Source organism: Carassius carassius, chromosome 46 (genome assembly GCF_963082965.1).
Source record: "Carassius carassius chromosome 46, fCarCar2.1, whole genome shotgun sequence".
Classification (NCBI taxonomy): domain Eukaryota; kingdom Metazoa; phylum Chordata; class Actinopteri; order Cypriniformes; family Cyprinidae; genus Carassius; species Carassius carassius.
Window position 1 is genome coordinate 4,845,543 of NC_081800.1, and position 13,047 is coordinate 4,858,589.

Consider the following 13,047-nt stretch of genomic DNA (forward strand, 5'->3'; position numbering starts at 1 on the left):
AGTATGGGTCACCATACTTGGCTGAATGTCACTTCACTTCACTAAATGAGCCCCACCCAGGTGCTGAGCAGTGTTGGGAGTAACGGCGTTAACGGAGTTAAATTTTCAGTAACGGAGTAATCGAATTAATTACTTTTCCCGTCATTGCAAAGCCGTTATCGTTACTGAGAATGTAAAGTGTCGCGTTACTACAGTTTGGTTGAATAAAGCATGAGGTGTCATGCTTTAATTGGCTAGTGGCTACTATAGACTGTGGTGGCTACACATCAGCTGCCTGAGACCGTTGCAAATCCGATGATGATTGGCTGGGTGGGTGGTGCCCTGCTCACGCTATCTCACTGCACGCTCTGACAACCACTAAACACGAGATGGCATCAGTGATAAAGGCGTTCTCGAAATGGAAGTACCGGGAATTAAAGGCAAGAATGTTTCTGTAACATGCATGCTATGCCCAGGAAAAAAGACTTTATCCACGTCTGCCTCAAGCAACTCAAATCTTATGAACCACCTCACATCAACACATGCTAACATGTTACTGTAATGAATATTTAATGCTGTGTTCACCAGACGCGACTTGCGTGAATAAATCTAGTTTTAAAAGTATTTCATGCGAGAATGGAGTTGTTTTAAACTCAAATATGCGGTTTATTTATAAAGACAGCGTCTATTTAAGAATGTGTTTCGCTGATTTTCGGAGGTTGTCTAATCGCGTCTTTGCATTGACTTAACATTGAAATCACTCGCGCCAGACACTCTATTTGCATCTGGTGTGAGCGCATCATAAGTTGGATAGTGTTCTGTTCTAAAATACTTAAGTGTTTTTATTCTTCAATCAGTTAAAGATATCTACAGTAGGGCGGCAGTGGCTCAGTGGTTCATGTAGTTTGTCTACAAACCGGAAGGTTGGTGGTTCAATCCCCGGCTCCACCTGACCAAGTATCGAGGTGTCCTTGAGCAAGACATCTAACCCCATCTAACCCCCCGACGAGCTGGATGGCGCCTTGAATGGCTGACACCGCAGTCGGTGTATGAATGAGTGTGTGAATGGGCAACTTGAGGCAACTTGTAAAGCACTATGGGTGGCCATGTGGTCTGTTGAAAGCGCTATATAAATGCAGTCCATAAAGATGTTATATGACATAATAGCATTATGGAACATAAAAAATAACGTTACTTTGCTGAGTAATTACTAACTTAGTTACATTTTAGGAGAAATAACTGTAACTAATTACTTTTTTAAAGTACGATGACCAACACTGGTACTGAGTGCATAAACGAACATACTTTTAAACATTGCATTACATATTTCCTAAGATCAATCAAAAAAGGATATGCAAAACATAAAAGTTCAAGTTATGTTGTTATGTTTGTGATTTCACAATAAGAGTTTTTATTTTAAACTTACTTAAAAAATAATTGCTCTGTAGCACATGGTTGTGTAAAACACATGCCAAAAACATCACATTAATGTGTTTACTAAAGTGAAACAATTTGTGTTAAATTGTGAACACATTTTATAACTCAGTATGCGTTGTCCCTGAGCACACTCAATACATGTTGAAAATAACACATTTTGTTGTTTTAAAAGAGTTGTTTTAAGAGTGATAAAGTAACACTTGCCCCAGTTCCTTCCCACCGTCATTTGAATATGCCCTCCTCTCTCTCTCTCTCTCTCTCTTTCTCTCTCTCGCTCTCATGTGTCATATGAGCAGTGTGGATTACTGTAAGGGACAGAGGAAAGCTCAGTCTCAGTCGAGCAGGACTGTGTGATGATCTGCTTCAACATGAGGACCCTTCCAGTCAGCTTTCTCCTGCTACTGGTGAGTTAAAGTGCTGTGTGATGTGATACACTGGAGCCAGCCACATTGGCTCGTGTTTCTCTGCTCATACTTCTAGACAACAGCCGTTTATGTTGCAGGAACTAAGTCTGTCACACAGTATAAAGCCAGGTTAATGAACAAAGGGCTTCAGAAGGTTTGCTTTCCATTGAATGATTAGCTGATTTTATTGTTTGCCATGCGTCAGATAGTAAACTTGAATTAGTTCTGTTAAATTGGATTTGTGTTACTCCCTTTGGGGCTGTGGATGAACGGGACTTTCAGATCATGACACAGGGACATTATTATGAACTTTAAGATTTGTTTTCCTTGTAAGCTCATGCCTTAAAGTACCTGTATAGTCCAAAATATGCTTATTAGTAAAAGTAATTAATAATGATGTGAATACAGTCAAAACTGCACTGTCAATATCTAGTTATTATATATAGTATTATTTATGATCTGCACAGTTATGAGCTTCATTTTTCAAGAATTGACATGTCAGTAATGGATTTTGTGATGTGGTTTACAAACGGTAATGTCTTCAAGCATTCTTAGAAACATAAACATCACAGTAAGCTTGATTTACTACTGTGAATGCATCATGTTTTTGGGAAAACGAAAAAGTAAAAAAAGAAAAAGTTTTGTCATCAGCAGTAACTAATTAGCTTTTGTCCTCATTAGCAGATACGGACAACTATTCACAGAGGGATTATAACCTCTTTTAAATCATTCCATAATCAAAATTAAATTAGATTTAATAAATAGTTATCATACCAAATTAGACTGTGAAAAAAAAGTCAATTAAATTTAAATTATAAATATATGCCTGCCAGACTAAATGAAGGGACTTTCACACTGACATTACAATAAAAGGAATCCTTTATTCTTTTATGCAATATCATTTATTCTCTCTTTTGATGATTAGTATAAACTTATACAGTATTTGATGTGCATCTATGAAGTGACTATTCTGTGATAACAACCAGCTGAATAAACATTTTCCCACTTATTACACAGCTACTTGCCTCATAAGTAAATGATTAGACACAAAATATTTATTTGAGTTTAAATATTTGAACGCAAAGCTTCCGTGAAGACAGCAGTTGCGAGCAAGCACATCTTAAATATTGATTTAAGATGAAAATATTTTAAAATCTTACCAGTTTGTTAGTTATCTTATAATCCATTACACTGTACAAAACAATCGTAGAACAATGAAAGCAGCTGCGTTTGTATGAAACGAGAGAGCGAGTCCAGGATGACTTAATTGAATAACTTTACACATAGTATTGAACTGAGTTTTAATATTTTATTAGCTAACAAAATGCAAAGCTTCCACCACAAAGAAAAACTGTTCCTAGCAAGAGTATGGTGCTGATTTCAGTTTCCCAGATGAGCCTGTGTTATCAGCTTTTACCGGTTGTTATCGAGGGATAACAGACATCAGAATGTCGTGATTGACCAATCAGAATCAAGTATTCCACTGAGCCATGTAATAATAAATAAAAAAATAAATTCATCAAAATCTTCTCAGCAAAGTGTTTATATATTTAAAATAAATCTTCAAAGTAATGTAGGGGTCTAAGTTTCAAATGTTAACCATCTTAACTGTTAAAAAAAAGAAAAAAAAAAAAGAAAAATCATATTTTATTCAGTTGTTCCAAACCTATGAGTTTGTTTCTTCTGTTGAACACAAAAGAAGATAATCTGAAGAATGCTGGTAGCCATTTTCTTGCATAGTGTGAAAATAACAACAAACAAACAAAAAGCAAACAAATTTACCATTAAATATTACCATCAAAGCTACCATTAAAGAACATTCTTCAAAATCCTTTAATATTTTCATGAAAATTTCAGTTTCACAAAAATTATGAGTGCTGTAATGGGATTTAACATAACTTATAATGACTTCTTTTCAACTCAGTCTGTCTGGAGCGTGTGTGTATGGGCTGACAGCGGGAAGATTCGACAGAAGCGTGCATGGATCATTGATTCATTTAGTATTGAGGAAGAACACCCTGGTCCATTTCCATACATACTAGGCAAGGTGAGGGGCATCATAACAGCTAGCTAGAGCTCGTTCAGTTCAGTTTTATTTAAATAAAGTTTTTCACATTACATATGTCAAATTGCTGGATAATAATAATCATGTGTATGTTACTTGCATTTCAGATTACAATTGATAAGTATTATTTATTAAATTTCAAGCTACAAGGTCAAGGTGTGGATAAAGAGCCAAAGAATATTCTCAGCATTGATAAAGACACAGTTGAAATTATAGTACATGGAAAGTTGGACTATGAAAAGGACCCTAAAGTTCTCTTTGTAAGTACTGATTAATGAACAAAGTATCCTTTGCAAGACATCATTGAAATTAATTTAAATAGACTGCAAGGAAGGTCTGTATATTGATATTCACTGGACTCAATTGCAGTTGGATTTTGAAGCAAAAAATAAATCCACTAATATAGTGAATACAAGGCTTGGGCTTGAGATCAAAATATTGGACATAAATGACCATGCACCAGAATTTCAAAAGTCAGTCTATGAAGTGACTGTGGACGAGTCACATGCTCAAGGTAATGTATTATAGTTTGCACTTCACTACTTTCTATTTCATTTGTGAAACAAAACACACAAAACAGAACATTCTGACATTATTTACTCACCCACATGTCACTGCAATCCACAGTGTTGTTATGTCCCCCCTCATAACATGAAAGGAAACATTGTAATTATTGTGATTATTGCACACTACACAGGTTGTTGCTATACTGCTATTACTGTTAAAGTGATGCTTTTTTTTTTAGCTTGACAGCCCCTGGTTACTATGATCTGTTATTGAACAGCAAGGGCTCCATAATATTTCTTAAACATATATAACATATACTTTAAATTATAAAAATGTATAAAAATTAACCGTGTACAGGTTTGAAACAACATTAGGGGGAATAAAAAATCATGGACATGTAATTATTGGGTGAAATATTAACACTTGGTTTTCTTAATATTTTTCTAGGCAAAGAAGTACTGATTGTACAGGCAACTGATGAGGATGATTCAACAACAAACAATGGAACATTCATTTTCACAATAAAGTCTGTCACACCAAAAACAGATAATGTTGAATTTTATATACAGCAGCAAAACCAAACTGGGACTATTTATTTTAAGGGGTGTTTGGACTCTGAGGTATGGGCTTAATTTCTTTCATTGGGATTAATGAATGTTATTCCATTTAGACAACACATATTGCATTTTGTGCTTCATAAATATGTCTCCATTGCCACCAAAGAAATGTTCTTCTAAATGAATCTTTTCCAGAAAGCTCAGAAATATACAGTCCTTGTTGAAGCAAAGGACAAAGGCGAAAAGATACAGCTCTCAAATACAAGTACAGTGATAATCAATATTTCTGATAATAACAACAATCTGCCAGAGTTCTCGGGCAAAACAGTAAGTTTCACAGTGGACTTTAAGATTAATAGTGGTCATGCTTGTGAGATTCTTGGTTATTGCTTTTAAAGGCAAGTTATACACACTTTCCAGTGAAACCCAATGAAATATTTGACTTATGTTTCAGGGACCAGGGAAGGTCAAGGAGAGAGAAGCTGGGGTTGAAGTTCTGCGACTGCAAGTAACAGACAGAGATGTCCGTGGTTCAAAAGCTTGGAAAGCCAAATACATAATTTACGGAGATAAAAAAGAGATATTCAAAATAGAAACAGACCCTGTTACCAATGAAGGGATTTTAACAGTTGTTAAGGTATGCAGATGATTGATGTTTCATTATGTAAGCCACAACCTGTCCTCCAACCAATACGCTCGTATAGGTTGTTTGTCCAAATCCCTGAAATACGACCCATCAGAGCGTATCCTACAATTGCGCCCCTATCGGCAACCTTCTCAAAGATTGAGTTTGTGTTTACACAGAAAAGCCTTAAATTGTTGTCTCTGCAATTTCAGATCGGAACTATTTTAACATACAGGAAGATACACAAATATCTCTGTATACATTCATGTTGATTGTTCTCTAAACTCTCTTTATTTTAGCCAATGGACTACGAGGAGCAAACATATCACAATCTGTCCATCAGTGTGCAGAACGAAATTCCTTACTTTTCCTGTAAGATTAAAAGGAAAGTACCGAATGCAGCGTGGGAGCTTGACCAAATACTCCCAAACTCTGACAAGAGTGTTACACACCTCTATAATAGCATTCCAGTGACCATTTATGTTGAAGATGTCAATGACCCACCGGTGTTTATACCTCCTGTTAAACATGTTGCAGTAACGGAGAACATCGATGTAGGAACAAGTCTTACAACCTTCACTGCTAAAGACATGGATGGAAGCTATGCAAACACATTTACGTAAGAGAAGCTAATGTTACTGTATGTTTCACTAATGGTACTGGAGATTTGAATGAACAGGATTGCATATAGATAACGATGAATTCATCAGATGTTTATTTGACTTTCAGATTTATTAAAGGTGAAGATATTGATGGATGGATAACTGTTGATGCAAAGACTGGACAAGTATCCACGGCTAAAATTCTGGATAGAGAGTCGCCATTTGTATTAGACGGCACCTATACAGTAAAACTGTATGCTGTGGATGAAGGTAAGACAAATTTTCATATGTTATGCCAAGTATCCCTGACGGACAATTCCTTTCATTTTCAAATTCATTTCATTTGAGATACATGCAGATTTACACAACCTCATGATTCATGAACAGCTTTCTGAATGTCAGCTTCCTCCTTGTCTCTGATTGGCAGGTGTTCCTCCGATGACAGGCACTGGGACGCTAGTGATTCACCTGATTGATCAAAATGATAACGTACCAATACTGGAGGTGAACACAATCAGCATTTGCCAAGATAAAGAGCCCACAATGGTCAACATCACAGCCGTAGACCTGGACTTTCCTCCATACGGATCACCTTTCTACTTTGAGCTTTTAGGAGATGTAAAGGACAAATGGAGGCTTGAACCATCTCATGGTAATGACACTTAATCCAGACCACCCAACAATCTCTCTTATCATATTTCACTTGGAAAACACAAGTTTTATGTTGACTTTATGTCCAGAACGTTCTTCCATGACCTTCTTAAATTGCTTTTCTGTATCTACATTAAGAACCAAATATTTAGAATTAAGATTTTTTTTAATGAGTTTAAAAGAAAAATAATAAGCAGCATAGCTATTTTTTCAACTGATAATAGTAAGAAATGTTTTTTGAGCAGAAAAAAAGCATATTAGAATGATTTCTGAAGGATTGTGTGACAATGAAAAAAAAATTCCATTTGAAGTTTTGACCACAGGAATAAATGACATTTTACAATATCTCCAAACAAAAAATAGTAATTTTAAAATAATTAATAATATTTCACATTATTACTGTATTATTGATGAAATAAATCCAGCCTTGGTGAGCATAAGAGACTTATTTAAAAAACATTTAAAACTCTTAATTATTCCAAACGTTTAGTATATATTTACAGTAATACTAACTCTCATTTTATTGTCTGTCTCCTAAAGGCACAACGGTGGGTCTTGTAAAAGAAGACAAAGTGTTTTCAGGTCATCACATGCTCCAGATCAAAATATCAGACCAGCAGGGATTATACTCCACCCAGAACCTGACGGTCAAGGTGTGTGACTGCTCTTTAACTCACAACTGCCAGGGCAAGATGGTCTTAAATGCTCGGATGGGCTCTGTTGCAATCTGGCTGCTTGTTCTTTCAGTTCTCACAGGTGAGTGGTTTCCAATGTTTAGATGATATTTATAGTGCTATAAGTGATGAAGAATTTTGGAAACTGTTTCACAATACTAGAAACCCATCCTTCTGTACAAGTCAATTCAACCATTACAGGTGTGGTTAAACAATAAAAAACTTGCCATGGAAACATGTAAAAACCTGTTTTTTTGAATGTCGCATGTTTTTTTTTTTTAACTTTTATTACAGTTTTGAAATGTTATTTAATTTGTTCTCTGTAAATACTGTAGTTTTGCCTCGCTAAAAGCACTTAGAATATATGTTTTTCTGCATTTGGGAAAACAATTATTCAGTTGATTTAAAGATTTAGTTCACCCAAAAATGAAAGTTTTGCTGAAAGTTTACTCATCCACAAGCCATCCAAGATGTAGATGTAGAGTTTGTTTAGCATTATATCACTTACTCACCAAAGGATCCACTGCAGTGAATGGGTGCTGTCAGAATGTAAAGTGAAAAGCTGCGTGTTTGTAAGTAACAAATCCGCCATGAAGATGTTTTTAACTTCAAACCATCGCTTTGGCTTAAAATATGAGTCCTCAACCCTAATATTGCTTCCTCCATTGAAAAAGTCTGGGTGTGTCTGAAACAGGAGAGAAATCAGCACAGATCAAGCATGGTTTACAAATGAAAACAGCTCTAAACAAATATGTGGGTGCATTTTGATGTGAGAAGACAAAAGTGGGAATGCGAAAGTATCCAAGTTTAAAAGAAATACTCTCTTTTTATATTTCAGCAATGTGCTTCATGAGTCTACTGATCACCTGCAAGATAGAGAAAAAAATGAATCCAATGGATGAGGAGGGCTACAGTAATCTCATGAAAACAAATACAGAAAGTAAAGGGACTGACTGCTTGGTAATTTCATCAGACAACCCACAGTAACTGTTTTTCAGTAATGTTTGAATTTGTGCCTTTTATTCAGTTAAAACACTACAACAATATTTTATGTCAACATTAGCTCAAGTAATTCATATTAGTTTATTTAATTACATGAGAGAACATTGCATACGGCATTTGTTAATTTAATGTTAATGTAAAAAATGACATATCAATTACATCTCCTTGTATAATTTGAAACACAAACACACACACAAACACACACACACACACACAGGTTTCCATGTTTTATTGGGTCATTTTATACTGTGCATACTATATTTTCTATTAATTGAAAAAGTACCCCTCAAACAAAAATACTGGCAATTTTTTTTGATTCAACACTTCATTCTGTATGATTCATGATGTGAGCTTTGTTTCCTCGTGGGGACCAAAAATGTCCCTACAAGCAGTGTTGGGGAAAGTTACTTTTAAAAGTAATGCCTTACAATATTGCGTTACTCCCTAAAAAAGTAACTAAATACGTTACTTAGTTACTTTTTATGGAAAGTAATGTGTTACATTACTTTTGCGTTACTTTCACGTTACTTTTTAAATATGAGCAGGGCTTGATTGTTTTTAATATAAGAAGTTCTATTTATAGCAAATGTAAAAGCCCTTTCACACCAAAAAGTGTAATGAATAAACCTCAGGCTGAAGGAAAAGTAAATTCACGTCTGTACAGTAGAACACAGGAGAAGAAGGTTCGACACTCTTCAGCAATAAAACAAAACAAAACAATGAAGCACAATTGTTAGTTTATCTAAAGTCATTTTTTAATTATTAGTATGGTTGAACTGGATCATTAAAGGTCAGCAGCAAAGACACTGTTAATAAAATGGGAATAGATACATTTGTGTTATTTGATATATTTAGTTATTGCAGGTTTGCGTCATATTCTGAGTTTGCATTTCACTGTTTTGATTAATTTTGATGAATACTAAATCTGTTTTGTTTTTTGTTTTTTTGTGAGTGGGATGAATTAATGCACATTCACATTTAGTCTAGAACTACAGTAACATGTTCACACAGCGCACACAACGCCTCCATACTTCCGATTTCTCCCAATATGGGAACAGGAGGCTTGTCAGTCAAAAAATGGGAATACAAAGTAACTGGCGTTTTTTTTTTTTTTTGAAAAAGTAACTCAGATATTTTCTTGTAAATTAAAAAGTAATGCGTTACTTTACTAGTTACTTGAAAAAAGTAATCTGATTACATAACTCGCGTTACTTGTAATGCATTACCCCCAACACTGCCTACAAGGTCAAAATTTAGTAGAATTACAAACCTTGTGGAATACCAGGTACATGCACACACACACACACACACACACAAACACACACACACACACACCTAGTGCGTCAAATTATACAAGAACATGTACTTCATATATTTTTTTCCTTTCTTGTTATTAGTGCTGTAACTAATTATTGTAATATAAAAAATACTGTAAAATAGCATGCGTAACATTAAATTAAATTTGTAGATTAAAAATTGCTCATTTGTGCATGATTAGTACATGGTACTATCATTAACTAGCAAAGTGTAACGTTTGATAATTTCAACTCATATTTATATCTAACATTAGCATCCTGTTTGCTACCATATGCAGGAGAACTTTTTCTTAAAATGATCATTATGCTTCATAATATCCAGGTGATTTATAAAGCACTGCAGGCAGTTTCACAGGATCCACCGCCAGTCTACAGCGACCAGCAATTCAGCCAATCGATATATAAGGTGATTATTAGAGTTTTTTTTTTTTTTTTTGCAATAAAATGACGGTAATAATTGACGTTTCGCTAACTTCAGCACAACTGAACTTTTCTCACATGCTTTTTTCAACCAGATATCAAGCATCAGATCAAGTTTTAGAAGCATGCATTCATACAAAACCAATGCATCTTACTCGGGTAAAAACCTCGCCGTTCTCATCAACCAGGTGATTTAAAGCTTTACATTACTATTCTACTGATTACTCATTCCTTATTAATATTTTTCCTCATTTCAAAAACATTGTGTTTAAAGAACATTGTGTTAATGTTCCCATCATGTTATAAAAATCAGTTTAAAATGTCCAATTTTTAAGCATGTTAAAAACTTTATTTGTTTATTTAGTTTGTTAATTAGTTAAACATAAAGGGAACATTCCACTTTATAATTTTCCAAACATTATGGAAAAGCTACTTCTGCATGTTTAAAAAAGTAGTAACATTTATAAAACATTAGATGAATGTCCAAATGAAATGTTTCGGTTCCACTTTATTTCGATAGTCCACAGTTATTCTACTAACTATAAGTAACTTTGCAGCTACAAAAATAACTCTCATAAAAATATTAATAGACTATTAGATGAAGGTTAGGATTAGTAGATTAAGCTTTACATGTACTTGTGAAGTTTCTTATAGTCTGTTGGTGGAGCATAAAAATTAAGTGATATTCAGCAGACAGTCTAATACTCTAATGACTATTAGTTGAGTTGTAAAGTTACTCATAGGTAGTAGAACATCTAAAGTGGATTTATCTAAATAAAATTTTAACACTGTTTCAGACATAAAACCTTCCCATTCAATCTTTAGGTCAACGGGTTTTTTGATCATGAGAAATAAATTTGGTTAATAATGTCTAAATGTTTGAATAATTATCATGGTGCTTTTGTTTTTTCCTTCTTCTCTTCAGAAACTACTTGCTCTCCAAACCCGTGATGATCAACATGTTATTTACAAACCGCACTGTTACGCAGATGAAGGACAACCTACGGACAATGGTGAACTGGATGCAATATCCATTCCAGAGGATGACTTTCAACCAGAGATGCTCAGAAATCTGGACAGCAGGTTCAATCGACTAGCAACAATTTCCAGACCCGACCTGATGAGGAAGTGAAAATTATCTCAGGACGTGTGGCCAGTGTATACATTAAATATATAGCACAAAATGCAACTAAGGGTTTAAAAAGGTTTTACAGTTCTATGAATGTTAATAAATATGCATTTGCATTTCCTGAATGCAAAAAATCAGTAGTGTTTACAAATCAACAAACGAATAATGTTAACGTTTTAGGTGAGCTCAGGTTTTTGGGCTTTTGTTCTATGTATTTTCATTCTGTAATTTTTGTTCTGTGTTCATGTGGAATCATTATAAGGTATTTAATGCAAAAGAAATGTGGTGTAGTAATTTGATAAAACCTCCTTTAAGAGTAGTACTTGCATGGATGGTTTTAGGTTTTTGAGTTTTTTTAGGAGCTGATAGGCGTTTGAAGAGATTGTTTCGCTGGGCGTGACATTTCGTCACCTTGAAATCACAGGGTTCTATCTGACATTTTTTCTATCTGACATTCACACATATTTATTCTGTGACAACATGTGTTTGTAAGAAACAATCAATCAGCATCAGCTTTCTTTGTCATTTCACTGGAATGCTCCCTAACAGAAGGAAATATTATATGTGAAATATTTTACCTGTAATATATTTGTATTAATATACTGTATAGTCAGTGAAATATTTTTCAGTGTTTATAATCCCTTAAACTCACTCCTTGGGACTTTAGCGGCCCAGGACCTCACTACCTTAATTGAAATCGATCGTGAATATGAGCCAGATGCTGATGTGCCGGGCAAGCTAGGTCACTCTGATGATGACAGTGACTGTAAAATCATCTGCTCAAATTGAACCCTTCCAAAAAATGAGTATATGCTTTATTTTATTATTTTGTAACTGTTATTAAAATATCAGGAGAGTTTTACGCTATTGCAGTAGTAAGAGATCCATCTGTGTTAGCCTGGTGAAACATTCATGCATATAGGCTAAAGGCTGATTAATACTTCTGCGTTGGACCTATGCCATATTTACGCCGTAGGCTACGCGTCAGTTTTCATTTATACTTCTGCGTCATTGTCCGCGTCGACGTGCAGTACACACTCAAACCGCTAGTCTTCAGTGTCCACTGCATATAGCTGGTGAAACCCGCAGTACCACGACAAAAGCCGAAGAAGAAGCGGCTCGTCAGAGAAGGCATTCTTTCCATCTCCGTGAGGACTTGTACCATGGCAGATCAACATTGTTTGTCACAGACAACTACTGATGTATCATGCTATGTAGTATAATAAATGATAAGAAACTTGTTCTTTGCTTTGTTTTACTATATAAGAAGGTGTAACATTTAAAATATATTTTGTACATATGTAGGGAGTGGGTCTATGTGTAGGCTACGGCGTAGGTTCGATGCAGAAGTATAAATCACCCTAAAGCGTTCAACTTTGTGGAAAAAAATTTGCTGAAGCATATTCTTTTTTCTTGCACTTTAAAGTCTTAAAATGTCTTACATTTTACAATATAAATCCTTAAAGGTCAAAGAGTCGAAAGTGTAATTGATGGGGTCTTTATCACTTTCTGTGGAATAAAGTCCTGGACAGATGTATTCCAGTAGCTGCTTAAACTGTTCCTGCAATTATATGTTTAATTATAAACCGTATTCCTACCCCAAATTAACATCTGCACTGGATAAAATATTTACCACCGCCTTTTATGCTTAACTTGAATAAGAAAAATATTCAGTAAAT

At 34.8% G+C, this 13,047-nt stretch overlaps 1 protein-coding gene across 1 annotated transcript; it reads left to right on the forward strand.

Moving 5' to 3' along the window:
* Positions 1-1,711: 1,711 nt before the first annotated feature.
* On the forward strand, positions 1,712-11,675 carry LOC132129265 (cadherin-like protein 26). Its single transcript, XM_059540778.1, has 14 exons — positions 1,712-1,820; positions 3,745-3,867; positions 3,993-4,145; positions 4,255-4,399; positions 4,840-5,012; positions 5,145-5,276; positions 5,404-5,586; positions 5,874-6,193; positions 6,304-6,446; positions 6,604-6,828; positions 7,368-7,583; positions 8,340-8,461; positions 10,142-10,225; positions 11,165-11,675. Exons 1-14 carry the CDS (start codon positions 1,770-1,772, stop codon positions 11,369-11,371), a joined length of 2,277 nt encoding a protein of 758 aa, XP_059396761.1. The 5' UTR covers positions 1,712-1,769; the 3' UTR covers positions 11,372-11,675.
* Positions 11,676-13,047: the final 1,372 nt, after the last annotated feature.